The following is a 17882-nucleotide window of genomic DNA, read 5'->3' as shown; positions in this document are numbered from 1 at the left end:
ATGTTAGCATAATCAATATATTGCAAAATATCACAACAGTTGACCTATAATATGATACAAACAAAATTACTTAAATGACAAAAACGAAAACACATACTATACTACCACACAATCGTTGTTCGCACTAGGACATCTAATTCTAAATTCTAATTCTAAATTATAAGATTTAAAGGACGAAAATTAGAATCTCATATAATACTGGTATATAGTCTTGGAAAGCCCCCATTTTCATATCTATTTCTATTTTTTGGTGACCAGCTAAACCATAAAAAAAAAAAAAAAGAGAAGATAATTGATGCAGTAAATATTGCCATTGTTTTTTTCTTTCTGCTTAGACTAGATGGCTAAGTGCTGCCCTTTTTGCTGAAAATCAAAACTTGCATTTGTTTGTTGTTGTCTATGTAGTAACTAAATACCTAGGATTTGCCATTAAAAATAAAAATAAAATAATATCTGCAGCTCACACTTTCTGATTGCACACTAAAGCATACTGGACAAGCTTCAAAGGTTTGCTGAACATAGTAAATACATCCAAATCCCATCTCATCAACAACATTAAAAAAAAAAAAAAAAAAAAAAAAAAAAAAAAAAAAAAAAAAATTGTTGAACTTCTTTAAAACAAGTAGTGAATTAGTGATAATATGAACAGGAGTGATAATGTAAAGATTACACAAAATAGTAAGTATAATAAAGTAAACAAGCACATTAAAATCATATCTCCTCATTTCTGATTTTAACCACAGTGATTTACTTCAAGTAAAAAAAAAAAATGAATGTTTCAATCAATAGTTCAAACATAAATAAAATTCAGTGTTTGTACATCAATAATAACATGTTACTTATAGTGAATTAATATAGAGAATTTACTGAATTATAAAAAAACACATATGACAAAGTATCGCAAAACGTTTGATGTCTCAGCCTTGTATCCGAAATATTACATTTTCTTCCCCAGTATATATCTGGAAAGAGTTGAAAAGGAGGTAAAGTGAGAAGAAAAATGAAAGAGTAAGAAGAGGAATTTAAAAAGAAGAGAACTAGAGGAGAGTTTTAATACACATGATCATGCAAGAAAATGATAGTAATTACGTCCATGATTTTGACCAACCTCTGTTGGAATAATTATTGGAGTATTAACCGGTTGACTACTGGATTCCTCTCATTCCAATAGACTTAATACAGGAGCCATTCAGGTCCAGCAGGCAATAGGTTAATTTATTTCATTATTATTCTTTTATGGAAGGATGTGTGTGTAGAATTATATTTGCCTTAAACATCACAAAGGAACTCAAAGGCAATGACAAGTGCACTGGATTTTTTTCTGTAATTATACTATCATTCCATGCGAGAAAGGAAAGATAGAGAGAGAGAGGGGGGGGGGGGGGGGGGAGGGAGGGAGAGAGAGAGAGAGAGAGAGAGAGAGAGAGAGAGAGAGAGAGAGAGAGAGAGAGAGGGGACGGGAGCATGGTTGAGAGACAGACTGAGAGAAACCCACCACCAATTCTCTTCTTAAGGCAATAGCCACGATACATTACAACTAAAAACTTTCTCTCTATCTCTCTCTCTAAAGCGATTATACCCAAATAGCATTTTATAGTCACAATTTTCAATCAATAATGATGTCTGTTAAAACTGTGCGACACAACAACCAAACCTGCTACACCCCCTAGGCAGTCCCCAAGCTTTATGAAGCAAACCATTCCAATAATATTAGCAGTAATGCTTGTCCTGGGGGGCGTTTCACAAAACTTGTCATCAGTGACAAATGACAGATTTTGTTAGAAGCTACTGAAATTCTAGCTCCTGATTGGTTATCAGCAGATTAGTCACTGATTTTTGTCAATTGTCATTGAAAAATGCTTTGTGAAACGGGTCCCTGATCAACTCCAAAGCCTAATCACTAAGATGGGTTCAAGGTCTTTATGCAATGATTTGGCCCTACCATAGCATCTTGAGAGAGAGAGAGTTTTGACACACGCATGATGACATGCTTCAAAGGTCAATTCATGGAGTTCCAAATAGCTCCCCCCCACAAACAATTCTCATGGGAGGGAACAACTTTAGTTCTCCAGGATTTGATCTACGAGTAAGCACGACTTCCGGTGGCGTAACTATCTCTACTCTACTAGTTATGGACCGCAATCAAATATCGTCCTCTCAGTCCATCTTGAGGTTGATGTAGATGTAACGGATGAAGCGTAGCGATCCGAAGAACGACACGGTGCCGAGCATCAGGAAGAAGATGTAGCAGAAGAGAAGCGTGTAACCGAAGAACTCGATGGTCTGCAACCCCCCGGACATGCTGGAGCGCTTGTTGTAGTAGAAGATGGCATACAAGAATACAAAGCCACCAGTAGACCTGTGGGAGGATGACACAAGGAAAAGAGGGAGGTTAGATTTTTGATGAATCGCTGTTTTGTCTGCAAACAGCTCTTCAATTACCCAATTAGTCTGTTTACATTTGGTCTAATCTCCAATTAGTCTACTACCCATTTGGTCTATTGTTCATTTAGTCTAATAACCAGTTGGTCTAATTCCCAGTTTGTCTTATGCCCATTTCGTTTACAATCCATAAGGTCTAATAATCATTTGATGATTAATATAATTTATGATTTAATGATTATTAGACCTTATGGATATTAGACCAAATAGGTGGTGGATTTATTGGAGATTAGACCAAATGGAAATTACACTAAATGACTATTTATAGCCCAAATGGTAAGTAGACGAAATGATTATCAGACCATGTGGATAGTAGGGCTGGGTGCAGAACATATGGGAATAGACCAATTAGGTACAAATAGTAGACTAACTCGTTGTAAACCAAACAGCAATAAACCATATTTTTTTTAGTACTATTGGTTGCATGATTCATCTAGTTCTCTGTTCTAAAATGCCTTCAAACAAATCCAGACTATGATAAAGACATAGAGCCTGATCTGAAAGTTTACATGGCAATATGTTAAGAAAGCTGGTATGCTGAAAAAGCGGTACATTGTGACTGAAAATGAATTCATTGGTTTTTGTAGATTACACCGCACATCGTGGTAGGGGTATTGTAGGATACCAAATCTGCTTGCGATACAGTACTAGCTTAAAAATCGGTGAAGATCTGCTTAATTACGATCATTTTTTAGGTAATCTTCTTGTAAATTTATAAGAATATTGATGAATTTGGTATCAGTTTGTAAAAATAAAGAGTGTTCTACGAGAAAATTACAATTATTTTGTTTGGTCCGTTTTTATCTTTTATTTTTTTATTGTTTCCCTCTACGAAATGTCAAAGTTGGGGGTGCGGCCTATGCGGCACTGCGGCCTTATCGCCGGCAAAAACGGTAATGTACAGGTTGACAACTTGGCCTTCCTTTAAAGCTTATCTGCCGTAGTTTACAGGAGGGATTAGACTGCCCCGCAAGGTCACTGGACAGGTGGTTATCTCATCAACTCAGCTCTCAGTTAACATAAGTAAAAGAGGATCATGGGGGACCAATGGTCACCGATTAGGCATTGTTTGTTATATAGAGGGCGCAAGTAGCTACAAGTAGTGCAGTGGGCCTTTAAGTCAGAGGACTAAGATAATCAATCCCCTGTGTATGTATGGGGCAGTGGTATACTAACCCTGCACTGAAGATGGACCTCCACCACCACCTGTAGTCTTCATTGGACAGTTGGAAATAGGTGAGGGCTACAGAGATACAGGCTGTCACGCTCAGCAGGATAGCATAGACTACAAACAGAATGCCGTAGAGGGTGTACTGCTCACGACCCCACAGAGTTGCAAAGATGTAGTACAGCTCCACTGAGATGGCACTGTACAAATAATGATGAGAAATACACAATGGATAATCACAATAAGGAAAATCGTTAACGACAAATGTGATGAAAAATTTTCTTTCTTAAGTCAAATTTAACTCAATTGGTATTTAGAAGATGTCATACTCAATTTATATTTCAGAGCTATTTTGGGTCTATTTCAAACAATAATAATAATAGCTTTATGTCTTGTTTACCCAGGGTAGCCTCATCAGTATTAATACTGTTCTCTCTGAGGGCCCTACAATCATATTTTTTACCCCAGCTTCTTAAAATATAAGTAACAGCAACATGTATGCATAGTAATGTAAAGAAATGAGAAAATGAGTAAAGTTAATAAACTTCAACACACTTATATTTCACTTATGCTCTATTGACTTAACTGCTACAATCATGCTTCTCTGCAGGATAGTGTATACTTTTGCTCAAAATTGAGTAAAATATAGTCTTGCAGCTACCCCAAGGTTATTTGGGAAGATCAAAGCAATATGGTAGGTTTGAAGGTATCATTACCAGAATTATTAACCTAGTCATCCCTGTTGGGAAGGACTTTTACTCTTGGTATTATTTTTCTGGAATCCCCTGTGCTCAATATTGGCATCAAGCATGCTATGCATTGGCGAGAATGCTAGACTGACTGCAGTTGAAAAGCATCAAATAATTTAATTTTGAAAAATGTCAGAACTGGGGGGTGTTTCACAAAGATCCTAAGTTTAATTTATCTCTAAGTTGGACTTAACAATTATGGAAAGCCGTTAGCACCTTTGAAAATATTTTGTAAAAGTTATTTTAAAAGGCATAAAATGTTGATTCAAATCATTGATATTTGGTATTATGAAGGATATTTTATATTCTTGAAGTGAAATTATAAAAAAAAGTCTAAAATACTTTAATTTTTCTTTTGAATATATTTATTCTAAGGCTACAAATGGCTCTCCATAATGTTTAAACCCAACCCAGAGTTCAGTTTGACTTAGGATCTTTGGAAAACACCCCCTGGTTCCTTTGAATATAAGTATGGAAATATTAAGTTTACTTTCGGAGCCAATAGAAAACAGAAGAAAGTGCTTTCATTTACCTGAAAGGCAGGAATCCACCCACGATGCAATGCATGATCCAGGAGCGAAACCAGGGCACAGAGGGGATTTCCCTTGCGATGTTTTTCGTCCTGCAAGGTGCGTCGAACCCGTCGGCCATGTTCTTGCCCATGATGCCTCCCATGACGGTCAGTGGGAAACCGACTGCAGATATAGACAAGTGAATTAAAGTTTATCTGTACTAGTTTGGCAAGGGAGTAGACCACACAGCGAGGTCACTGACAGGTGGCTATCTCATCAACTCAGCTCTCAAATAACATAAGAAATAGAGGATCATGGGGGATCAACAGGCACCGATTAGGGAAGTTTTCTATATAGAGAGAGCAAATAGCTACAAGTAGTAGAGTGGGGCTTTAAGAGAATGCACTAAAATATCAAAGCTGTTGATACTCTTAACATGCCAATAATCCTCCTTTTGTCACCTTGCATAAGCTCATGTGAGTCGGACTGTTGGAATGGCAACAGACTTTAAATTCCTTTTCATCTAATTTAAAGGTAACATTCTACAAGACTGGACATTATTCTCATATTTCTTATTTTACAGTATGTTTTAAAGTGACTGTCCCTCAGATCGATGACACAAAATGGGTTGAACCTGGATAGATAGATAAGTAGATATTATATAGATCAATACTTACCACAGATCCATATCATGAGTAGTAATAGAACTGTGGTGAAGGGTAGGGCCATTGTTGAGTCCCAATACAATGCTACAGAGTTCACTATACTCCAGATGATGAAAGATGGGACTGTAAAATCAAACACAATATACAAATGTTAAGGTAATAAACTGGTTAACTGGTAGCAACATACATCTTTAGATGTACAATGTCATGAGTGATATTTCGACCAAACTCATCGAGTCATCATGTTGGGTCGGGTGGTCCCGTTACCTGACCTTTTGTGTGTGTGCAGGCAAGTATAGAATACAATATCTGTAAAGCGCTTAGATACATCATAGATGTATTAAGCGCTATATAAAGTATAATTATTATTATTACTATTCAGGGAATGATGGGGGTAATTTTTTGTGAAATAAACCCCTCTCATCTCAAATTGTCTGGTCCAATTTACCAGACACTCTGTGAAAAACTTATGGAAAATCTACCAAAGTCACAGCCTTAACGTGCATCTTCAAATGATCTTCCGTTTTTGTTTTCGTGTAACGCGACCACCCGACCGAACGAGATGACCCAATGAGTCAGAGTAAGCAGGATTGACAAATATCAAGTCGTATCTGAAAGAAGAGAGTAATTCTATGGCAATACTTTTCAAGCTGGTTGCCACTTGGATATTCTTCCACATAGGAATAAACAGAATGAGACAGCTCACATATACCTCAACCATTTCTCCACTGTCTCTTTGAAATAAAAATCTTGAATAGTTCTTCAGATATCACGGTAGTTGGATGGATGGATAAATGATCAAACCTTTACCCTATAAAACTGCATGTATAATGTCTCTGGTAACAAATTCAGAGGCGGAGATATTTTGGGAAGAGAAAGTGTTTAAAAAAGTTTAGATTTAAGCAAAAACTGTGACAGGGTTATCTGCAACAAGCTTACACTGATACATTGTAAATTACACATTCCTCCTTGTTTACAAATTTTAGCCACAAAATTACTCCCTTGTTGATTTCTAGTAGATTTCCCCTGCACTGTAATCTACAAAATTGTTGAGCCATTGTGTTACACCTGTTTGTGTACATTTCAAGCTGCTTGTGTAAATAACACAGAGGCATTTCCTGTGTGTAATATACAACCTGTCAATCAAACTTTCACCTTCAGTGGTGACCTACCTTTATTTCTTTCTTAACCCTATTTAGGGGGGGGGGGGGGGGGCTTGAGAAGCCCCCCCCCCCCTCGACATTTTTTGCGATAATTTTTTAACGCAAGAAAATCTTGCACTGAAATTTTGTGACTTTTTTCTTTCGAGTCTTGCGCAACTTTTGAAAGAAATTTTTCGAAAATCGGACCTACCATTACAAAGGCACGTGTCCTTTTGTCTTCGCATGTCAGCCCGAAAATCGCTCATTTTTGTGATTTGTGTACAAAACATATGGAAATCCCATTTTTCAAATAAAGAGGTAAAACATTGGTTATTTGGTCTTGTTTAGATTTTAGGTGTTTATTTTGGGGTCAAAATAGTTGAATTATAGTTGGAAATGAAATAAAACAACAAAAACAATAAAATACATAAGTTAAAAAAACAAAGAAATACATAAGAAATTATCAAAACAATAGATAACATAAGGAATAACCCTGGTTTTTCAAATTTTTGTGTTGTATTATTATTCCAAATGGTCTAACAAATATATGTAGTGAGAAAGAATGCTTAAATATGAATAATGTCTGATTTATGGGCAAAAATGTGAATTTAATGACCTTATTTGCATAAATTACTATAAATATGCAAATGAGTGAATTTTTCAAAAAAATTGAAATTACCATAGTATTCTATACACTTCACTTGACATGTATGCAAATATTCGCGGCGATCGGGCGTTTCACGGCCGAGATCATGGGGGGGGGGGGGGGGGGGGGGCCTTAGAAGCCACCCCCGGGCTATGCAGTTTCAAAATAGCCCGGGCTAAATAGGGTTAAACAAAATTGCTTTTATTGGTGATGTAAAATCAGATATGAAAACTCTATCTGTAACTACATTTACTGATACTGTCTACAGAAGTGTGAAAAGGCAATTTGTGTTATGTGCAGAGTTATAGTATTGGTAAGACTTAATTGGGATTTAGCCAGAACACCTCAGCACGAGGAACAACCTGGACTCGGATATAGATCAAGGCCAAGTTAAGCTAGTACAGATTGAGTGTAATCCAAAATGTACAATTTTGGTTTTGATAGATATACTCTTGTTTTGATGTTTTCTTTCCATTTAGTATGCTTGTATTGTGTTTCGTTTGTTTGTAAAAATAGCAACATTACCATTTTTCCAGTGTAATCCAATATGTACAATTTTTTTTGGATAGATATAAGTTGCCTTTGTTTTGTTTTTATGTAGCATGGTTCTACTTCGATTTGCTTATTTAAGTGATTTTATAAATCTGCATTTGTATTTGAATTAGTAAGTGTTGAGTCAGTTTCACTAGACCATAATGTTTTTTCTCGAGGGTGATGACAGTGTCAGGGTAAAATGAAAGATACAGATCAAAATGTCGAACTTACCTGAGAACATACTAGCAGTTAATATAAGGTTCCACACCCAATTCTCTCCTCCTATTTGTTTGTACATATTACTAGCCGTATAGCCGGATACACCTGTAGAAATGAATCATGTAAAAAAAGTAATACATTTTTCATATATGATAAAGTCAAAGCTACTTTGTCCCATACTGACCGCATCTAAGATTTTAGTATATCTGATGATTTTTATCATGCTGATAGCTCTAATAGAACTTGAAACCTGTGGAAATGAATCATGTAAAAAAAGTAACACATTTTTCATATATGATTAAGTCCAAGCTACTTTGTCCCATACTGACTGCATCTAAGATTTTAGTATATCTGATGATTTTTATCATGCTGATAGCTCTAATAGAACTTGAAACCTGTGGAAATGAATCATGTAAAAAAAGTAACACATTTTTCATATATGATTAAGTCCAAGCTACTTTGTCCCATACTGACTGCATCTAAGATTTTAGTATATCTGATGATTTTTATCATGCTGATAGCTCTAATAGAACTTGAAACAGACAAAAGATAGAATAAAATGGTATTTTTATCATATTTCATGCTCACGTTAGGCCATTTTCATAAGTGAATCAATATGAATTGTTTCATTCATCTGTCACAAACGATTGTATTTCAATAGTCAGAATGCAAATTGCATATATTCTGTGGTTATTTGGTAGGGTAAGCCACAATGTTTGTCCTACCTAGCAACTAATGCATTCAATTTGCATTTTGACTATTGAGAAACAATTATTTATAACAGGTGAATGAATTTTTTTTTTTATCGAGTCACATCAAAATTACTTATCTACTAAATTTGGTTACATTTAGCAAATGGCCTATACCATAATACCATTTAATACCATACTTGGCATTACGTGTGGTACATACCACGGACTTGCTCATCTGTGGCTGATACTTTGAAGGGTACCTGTACAAATCTCATGGTTTGTGTGATGTAACTGATCTTGTGTACAAGATGAGGGTAAGTATGAGGGTACATACTGTCTGTTTGGAGCCAAAAGGGCCTTATCTGATATACTCTAATAGAGAGTTAACGCCCTTCTGGCTTTCAACAGATGATATTTGACTTTTATCATGTGTACATACATGCCTATGCAATTTATACTCTCTTATATACAAGGAATATTTCTTCCATATTTTTACAGACTAGGACACAAATGTATTAATTTGGCCGGTTAACCAATTTCATAAATCCTTTTCTTTTACATTCAAAAATAAAAAGCTTGCCATAAGTTTTCCTAACATAGCAACAACTATTGTATACAATGTGAATTCTATTCACAGAGGCACCATTATGCGTAGCAGATAAATGGAATGGTCACCAAGATTTAAGGAAACATGCATACATTAATAAACAGGTCAAGTTATTTATACTGCTAATCCAAGATCCTTGAAACAAAATATTAAATTCATCTGTTACAAGTTATTGTATTTTATTGCCATAATTATTAGTTGTTGCTACATCAGGTAAGCATCAGAAAGCATCTATGGTCATCACTAACAACCATTATGACTTGAGTAAAGGTCATTTGTCTCCAAATTGTAAAACCCATTGAGACGAATACTGGTATCGCGCTCGAGAAAGTTATAATAAAGAGTATTCATTTATGCACCAACAGTACATTTATCTGATACACAGGTGGAAGTATTCTTCTCAAGAGGCAAACAAAAGGTATTCATGAAGCACCTCCATCACTTCAGCAGTGATAATTCTAAAATGCACAAGTGGGACGTATCCATTTTGTAAAAGATCTGTGGATATTTTGGGGTCATGAGTCCTGAAGCTATTTCTGAACTGGTTTATTGAGACTGTACTTACATGAGGTAAGGGCATATAATAGGATGAAAGCGGTGTTCATTGATCCATGCCGATGGACGTTGAACATGCCACACAGGGCCATCAGTATAAGACACGTAGCTAGGGTCAGGAACTGCATTCCAACACCTAACATCATCAGGAAAAGGTATAAAAGAATGTAAACTAATAACATCTGTAAATGAATATAACAAACAAAAATCTTCAAATTGCTGAAGTGCAAAGTTGCAATTTCATAATTTCATATTATGGAAATTATGCATATCTAAACAGCAAGCAGAATTCATATATTCAATTCAAAATTTCAATTGAACATTTATTTTCTTCCATTCAATTTGACAACATATTTGACATCTGTTCAAACAATACAATTTATACGTAGGAACATAAACATAATTAAAGAACTTGTATTACAAGGAAGAAGGGCGCGAATCCCATAAGCAAAGCTTGTAATGGGTACGTCCGAAATACACAAATACATAATACACAAGATCCTTGTTTGCAGTAGTTCATGTTTATATAAAGGCAGTTAAAGTAAATGTCACTGTATAATAAATATATTTTTAATACTTCATTAAGCTTGCAAAAGTATGTACAGTCATTGTATAAATATAGTAATTGATATAGTATCCATAATTTGTAAAAAATATGTTTTTTAAACTTTAATTTTTTGGGTCATATTATATGTTTTGTGCTTTTTTGCTATAAATTCAATGACTTGCTATGGACTTTCCATATCAGCTGGAATCCTGCGTTCAATTGTAATCAAAAGCCATCACGTACCCAATATGGAGCATAGCAGACTCTTGTAGGGAGGGAACCTAAATACATCTGTGTGGACAATCTTCCAGCCATTCTCTTCTTGGTCTAACTCGTCAGCTTCATCATCGTCCAGGTTGTATCGTGCAAAGTCATTCTTCAACACACGCATCTGAAATGAAGGAGGAAAGACATTGTTATCATTAGATTTATGTGACAATATTTCTGTTATATTGTATTGAGAGACGTGAAAAGAGATTTATGTGACAATATTTCTGTTATATTGTATTGAGAGACGTGAAAAGGGCAGCAAGCTTTGATTTTGAGCATCCTGATCAGCAAGCTGTAATCGTTGAGAAACCAATGTCTGAAATCAGTACAACTGAATTTGGGAATTTTAGAGTTAGGGAATTTCATTTGGGAATATGAAAAGGGCAACTCACAAATAGTCCTTATGCCTAACTTTTTTGTTACAAGGAATAATACAGCAGAGGAGACAAATATAATCTAGATTCTTACTTGGGATCTGCGTAATTTCTTACTATTGATTTGTATGTTACAATCTTCGACAAGAAGAACAAAAACTTTGCAGATGCCTAGAATTGTTGGCACCTGGGGGGGGGGGGGGGGTTAGTTCAGTAGTAGAGAAGTGGTCTCATAACTGGGAAATCCCAGGTTCGAAATCACGTTGATGTACCTGTGCCCTTTGATAAGGCATTAATTCTCATTACCCAGTCCCTCTGAGAGGACCTCAAGCTGTCGGTCCTCTGGTTGCTTACTTACAAGCATACATATGACTTCTTAGCAGTCAGATAAAACAAACCATCAAACCAAACCAAAGAGAGGACTTAGCCATTGGTCACTGGTTGATTCTTTACAAGCATACACTTACTTTCATATGAGTGAGGAAAAAGATGAACCCCCCCCCCTAAAAAACAAACAAACTACAAGCAATCCTTGCAATTTATCGACTGAAATCTTCTGAAAACTGGGTGTTACAAATATTTAGATTGTAATACTCACCAGTATAATGACAACAAAACCAAGAAGAAGGAATACCAGGACCATGGAGTTGATGATGGACAACCAATGAACCTGGGAAAGAATCATACACAAATATTACATTCCACAAAGAAAATGAAAATACAGATAAGTTCAAGCTGACTTTCGAGAGGTAATAATATACAAATAATACACAGCAGTGAGGGCATTAGTAAGAATTACCCATACAAGGTACCTTTGGAACAGTCTAACACACCTGAGGCGATAGCCGAGAGTGTTTGAACTGTTTCAAAGGTAATTTTACGAATGCCCGAACAAAATGATGTGTATTATTTTTTTTATAAGATGATGTTTTATATGTCTTATAAAATGATGTTGTATATGTCTTATAAAATGATGTTGTATATGTCTTATAGAATGATGTTTTATAACATAAGTTACTAATGACCGGTCATTGGTAAAATTATGTGTTAGGCAAAATAGATGTCTGGTCACGTGTATGCTCTCAGCCAATCATTTGATTAGGATCCGCTTCATCATCTTATAATGTATGGTAACCTATGTTCATACTAGTTACCGGTCACACTGTGGTAGGCCGAATGCCAGAATTTCAGTTATTCAATACAGAACCATTATTCCCTGGCCAATCTTATTTGTTTTCAATATATTGAACACAAACAAAATACAATACATATTTGCACATATATTACAAAATTTTCAAGCACAATTTCTTGAGTATTTAAATTTAATACTCTACAACGATTCACGAACTATGTGAGAATGAAACCATCACAAAAATAACGGCTTATACACTAAATTGTTCCGAGATACAATGGGACAGAAAGCGGGTATCAGGAAAGAGTCAAGACACCCACCTCAAGTGTTCTTGGGAAGAAGCTGGCATTCTTGACCTGTTTGAGACCTCTATCGCTGTACTTCATCTTAGACTCATGCCATGTGACAGCATAGGTGAACTTAATCTGGAGAGGGGGCTCGACATCGTCAAGACTCTGGGGCTGCTTGTCTCTCGTCGTTACATTCACGAATATGATCTGGAAAAAAATGAGTACAAAGCAAGTTAGAAATGGAAATTTTAGTTTCAATAGCTTCTGAGAACATTTTTGGGGGACTGATATAGCATCTTATGTGCCTGGAAATCAAATTAGTGCATGAGTAGTGAATTATCTATAACAGAGGGGTAGCATTGGAGAGTGGACAGTGACAAAGTGAAGAATAAATAAACCAAATAGGTGGGTAGTCCTGAAGTAATGCTCAAAGCAAAGAAAGCAAAAAAACTTTGACCTCCTGACCCCAAAATCTAATCAGTTCATTGGCTCTACAAGCTACATAAATTACCCATATATTGCGGGAATCAATCAATCGGTTCTTGAGATAACGCAATCACGAGAACGGGGCGTATGGACGAATGGTCGTACGTAAAACCAGAAAAGATGCCTCCGGCTACTTTGTAGCGGAGGCATAAAAAAGTCCCCTCCCCAAAGTAATCACAAAGTGTTATCTAGTAATATTACTAATGATAGCTGAATGAAGTTGATGTTTGAAGAAAAAAAATCAGTACAGACTTTAATACAGATGACACTGAAATCATGCCTGTAGTGAAAGAATGTTACCTGATCTGCATTGTATTCTATGTGGAAGTGATGGTGAACCCAGAGGTAGATCTTGTGAGTGTGGGGTATGAAACCACTCTCTTGGAAGTGACCCACAAAGCCTCGGATTGGTATTTCATCTGGTTGCAAAGATAACATAGAGTGTAAAGAGTAAAACAAGCAAATGCATTATATTCAATTAAATACTATCATTCCAACAACAAGTCACTAAATCTACAACATTGAAAACAAACAAGTAGAAAGTTCACCAAATGACATTCAAGTTGAATTCAAAGGTCTAAATTAAGAATACTTTTTATTCCGCTTAATAAAGTTGTCTTTGCATTGATGTGGATTTTATAATGTAAATATATTCAATATCAACTCCAATAACACAACACATTACCGGTAACACTTGCTATGATCAAAAAGCCCAATTTGCCTTCTGTTATAGTTCCACTAACACTCTACATTTATGCAAGAAAATTCATCAAATAGTTATTTATATGATATTCTAAGTACCTTTACATGCTGAAAAAATATTGCCCAAAGCAATGGAAATAGATATTATTTATGTGGTGACAACGGTGCTGGATTACTTTATTTCAGATTAGTGCTCTGGTTATGTCTTTCTCCATATGATAAAGGTGATGTAGGGTTATTCTTAGAACAATGTGAGTATTCCTACAAATTCCTACATTTCTTATTGTAAAAAAACATTAAGCTCTCCTCCAATAATTAATTCTTTCTCTTGAAACTTTCTGGGTTGTTTTTCTCAACTCTCTAAGCAAATTAATAAACAATGCAACTGATTTAATGTTGATGTCAAAATGTTATAATAATAATAACAATATTCCGCTTTCATATAGCGCCCAAAACAACGATCCAACGATGTGCCTAAGCGCTCTACAGATATATTATTACCCCGGTCATCGGATCCAGGCTAACCCGCACACAATGTATGCAAATTTTCCACTCCCTGGGGAGTGGTAACAGCATTTCTTGATTGATACATGTGGATCATAGATTCCAGTCGTACTCACCTACGACAAACTCAAAGTAATACAATTCTTCAATGGCCTCTCTGAGCTGCTTCAGGTCTGATTCAGAGAGCTTCATGTCACATAGTACTTCACTGTTTGAGTTCTCTGTTTAATATGAAGTAAACAAGTTCAAATCACCATTTGGATGACAAGTGGTTTGGTAAATCCATTCCTCAAATACCAAGTCTCTCATTATAAAGGTGATCAATGTACAGTATATGTACAGTTGTTGGCTCTGCTCATGGGCAAATTAAAATGCATCAAATGATGTATACCTACATGAAGGGTGATTTAAAAATTGTATATCATAACACGGTCACAGCCCATAGAGTACACACATACCTATGCATTATCTGCAGGCATCTACTTTTTTTTCTTCAATTCTATCTGCCATTATTTAGTATTGAATTAATAAATGATATAATATCAAGACAGAATCAGAAATACTATGCACACAATCTAGTTTTCTAAGATTCGCCATGAATATCTGGACAAAAAAAGAGAGGATGATTCCTTGCATATATATTGAATAAGTAAAGCCATATGACTGGAAAAAGGCATACATGTACAAACCTTTAAATTTCATCTGATACATAGATTCTGCCATGCGATCTCCATCTAGAATCTCTCCAAGAGTAAGACTTTTGGTTTCAACCTGTGCAATAAAGAATCAAGGCAACATAGTTACATTTATTATGAAATATAAAAACATGTTTCAAATTATGACATTGGCATCTGATAGGATCAATATAAACCTAGCAAAACGAAATGAAGATTATCGCATATTGATAAGAGATTTATCCTATTTGATTGATTTGAATTTCTAAATAATAGAGAAGTCCCATTTCACTAGAATGTCACAATTATTGATGCAAGAAGAATTATGATGACACCAGGTCCTGTTCCCCAATGTACTTCCCCCAAAATTCAAATCTACTCTGATTACTAGAACTACAGTATGTCCACATCTTATGCTGATGAGCAAGATTGCATTGCTTTTCATTTACATGTATACTCATTTATTCTCAAGACAAGACAAGACAATATTTGTAACTCTTATGTTTGACATTTAGTGGGGTTACAGAGCATTGATCAATTAGATATTTGCAGAATATAATATGAATAAGCAACCTTTTTTTAAAACAATTTAATGCTTGACATTACAACTGACAAAATCAACAAATTGCACAAACACTTCAAAAATACCTGTATCAAAGTTATTTTTATTAATCTTCTTTTGTATATAAAGTAAATCGTGATTTGCACAAATTTACACATACAGTATATTTTGTTATATCAAAGATCTATTGATCCTTGAGCTACAAAGTATCATAAAGACGTACCTTTTCTGGTCTGCACACTGGCAGTTGGTAGTAGTGATACGTTTCATGTGGGTTGAAATATGGTCCCACCTTGTTTACATACAAAGGAACCTGTATGAAAAGAATAACAAAAATAAAAGTACTCACATCACATTTGAAACAGAATTACAGTACATGCAATTAAGTGCAGATAATTTCCATAGCAACAACACAAAATTTTGTAATGCAAAAATGTCACTGTTTACTGTTTACAAGCAAAGTCATTTTTTGTGGGACTTTTATATGCAGTGCTTGGGGATATTTAGATCTAAAATGACAGTACAAAATGATCTTACATTCATAGAATGTTTCCATGGGCATATATTGTGGAAATGCAGGAAAAAACATAGCATTTTCACATGAAAAACTAAGACCCTTAGAAAATAATATTAATTAATCACACAAATTAAATTGTAAAGCCACACTGTACTACTTGTAGCTACTTGCTCCCTCTTTAAAACTTCCCCAATCAGTTACCAGTAACTATGCATGCCAGAATCGCCTGATTAATGATGTTAATTTTCACAAATTTTGCAAGTGGTTCAGAATTGCCAAAGTCTCATGCTACAAAGTTATTGAATTACAATTGACAAAACACTGGATTATTGAAATCTGCGACATTTCTAATTGTTAAATAGCTGTTGGAAATTAGTTTTCTAACATGTCAAAATATTGCAAACATATTAATCACAAATGAACTTGAAGTTCCATCTTTAAAGTTTAAATAATGATACCAGTCTACTTGATGATTCATAGTCTAATTTAATCTAGAAATGTAGCTTAGGAGCACAAAACAAGCTGCTTCAAACTGTACTGACTTTGTTGGACGTTGGGCTAGGATTAGGGTTAGGGTGGCTGTGTAGGTGAGGAATCAGTAGAGGCGCAGGTCCGAGAATATTAAGGATCGTCCGCACCAAAGAGGATCGTCTTCGTTAACGCGAACAGACGCAATAAAACAATAAGGATCGTCCGCATTTTCTCTGATGATTCTGATTTCCGATCCGCACGTTGATGATGCGAAAAAACAGATTCCGCAATGGTTTTCTTGATGCATTTCACATTAACTCTGTACAGAGACTCTCACGTACGCTTTATGAGCAATAAATCCTTGGGAACACAGAACCCCTATAAAAGTAGGTGGTGAGTGGGGGTATTTTATTAGGGGTCTAGACCTACTCGGAATCCGTTTTTTGCATTGCCAGCGCGCAGATCGGGAACTCGCAGAGCACCGAAGAAAAAAACGTCTGCGAAAATGTGGACTTCCATCCTTATTTTGTAGGACTTGTGTTGTTCGCGTTTACGAGGTAATCCTCGATTATGTGGACGGTTCTCGGACCAGCGCCCCATCCTGGAACTATTAAAATTGTGCACATTAATTATTAGACCCTAGACCCGACTTTGCACTGGTCTTTTTCTACTTCGGGCGGCAGAATCTGGAGAATTAGGTCTACCCTGACTTTCAATTTCAATCATCAACAAATAACAATCCATTGCCATAAAATGATTGAATATTTTCACAGTTATCACACACCCTGATCTGACTAACCGACACTGGTCATCACTGTCAATGTCGAGTTTCATGTCTGTCAAACTCAAAGTTTCAGCGGCACCCTGCACCCGCAGTCAGTCAGTCTGTCATGTCATCAATTGAACAGTCACATAAACAGAAATAATCGAGTGAAGAAATGGCGAAAACATGCATGAAGGGTACCAATCAAGGTACTGGTTGAGGATAGTTTATAAATATATTTATGGGGAAATCAAAGTTACCTTGTCACCATCCTTGAAATGGTTCCCAGAACCAGAAACAAGCCCCAAAAGTGTCGCCAAAGCGACAATTTTAGCCAACACGACAGTCTCCATTTTGCTACAATGTAACCTCGATCAAGAATATTGGGTCCTTAAAAGCTGGACTGAAACGTTCTTTTGTGCTTCTAAGAAGCAAAATTTCAAACTTTATGACATTATTTAAGGAATATGATATTTTCAGAAATTATTTTGATGTAAAATTCGATTTCTATGATATCATGAAAATATAAGAGATAATCCCTTATTCCCATTTGCTTGCATATAAATATCGCATTGGACTTTATCCATCATCTCGCTCAGATTTGCCTATGTACAGTACGGCTGCTATATAGCCTGTGATGCTGCGACAGCTAGCTAGCT

The 17882-nt window shown here is 35.7% G+C and overlaps 1 protein-coding gene across 1 annotated transcript; it reads right to left on the bottom strand.

Moving 5' to 3' along the window:
• Nucleotides 1-331: 331 nt before the first annotated feature.
• Nucleotides 332-17808, bottom strand: LOC582647 (transmembrane 9 superfamily member 1). The gene is made up of 14 exons (XM_030973678.1): nucleotides 17484-17808; nucleotides 15696-15785; nucleotides 14926-15007; nucleotides 14353-14457; nucleotides 13331-13449; nucleotides 12575-12751; nucleotides 11721-11792; nucleotides 10722-10869; nucleotides 9942-10067; nucleotides 8090-8182; nucleotides 5549-5659; nucleotides 4892-5054; nucleotides 3619-3810; nucleotides 332-2359 (listed from the first exon to the last, which is right to left on the bottom strand). Exons 1-14 carry the CDS (start codon nucleotides 17574-17576, stop codon nucleotides 2158-2160), a joined length of 1773 nt encoding a protein of 590 aa, XP_030829538.1. The 5' UTR covers nucleotides 17577-17808; the 3' UTR covers nucleotides 332-2157.
• Between the last annotated feature and the right edge of the window lie 74 nt (nucleotides 17809-17882).

The sequence above is a fragment of the Strongylocentrotus purpuratus genome, unplaced genomic scaffold (genome assembly GCF_000002235.5).
Source record: "Strongylocentrotus purpuratus isolate Spur 01 unplaced genomic scaffold, Spur_5.0 spur5_scaffold_7, whole genome shotgun sequence".
In the NCBI taxonomy this organism is placed as follows: domain Eukaryota; kingdom Metazoa; phylum Echinodermata; class Echinoidea; order Camarodonta; family Strongylocentrotidae; genus Strongylocentrotus; species Strongylocentrotus purpuratus.
The sequence above is the reverse complement of the archived record's forward strand: the minus strand, read 5'-3'. Positions and strand labels throughout refer to the sequence as shown.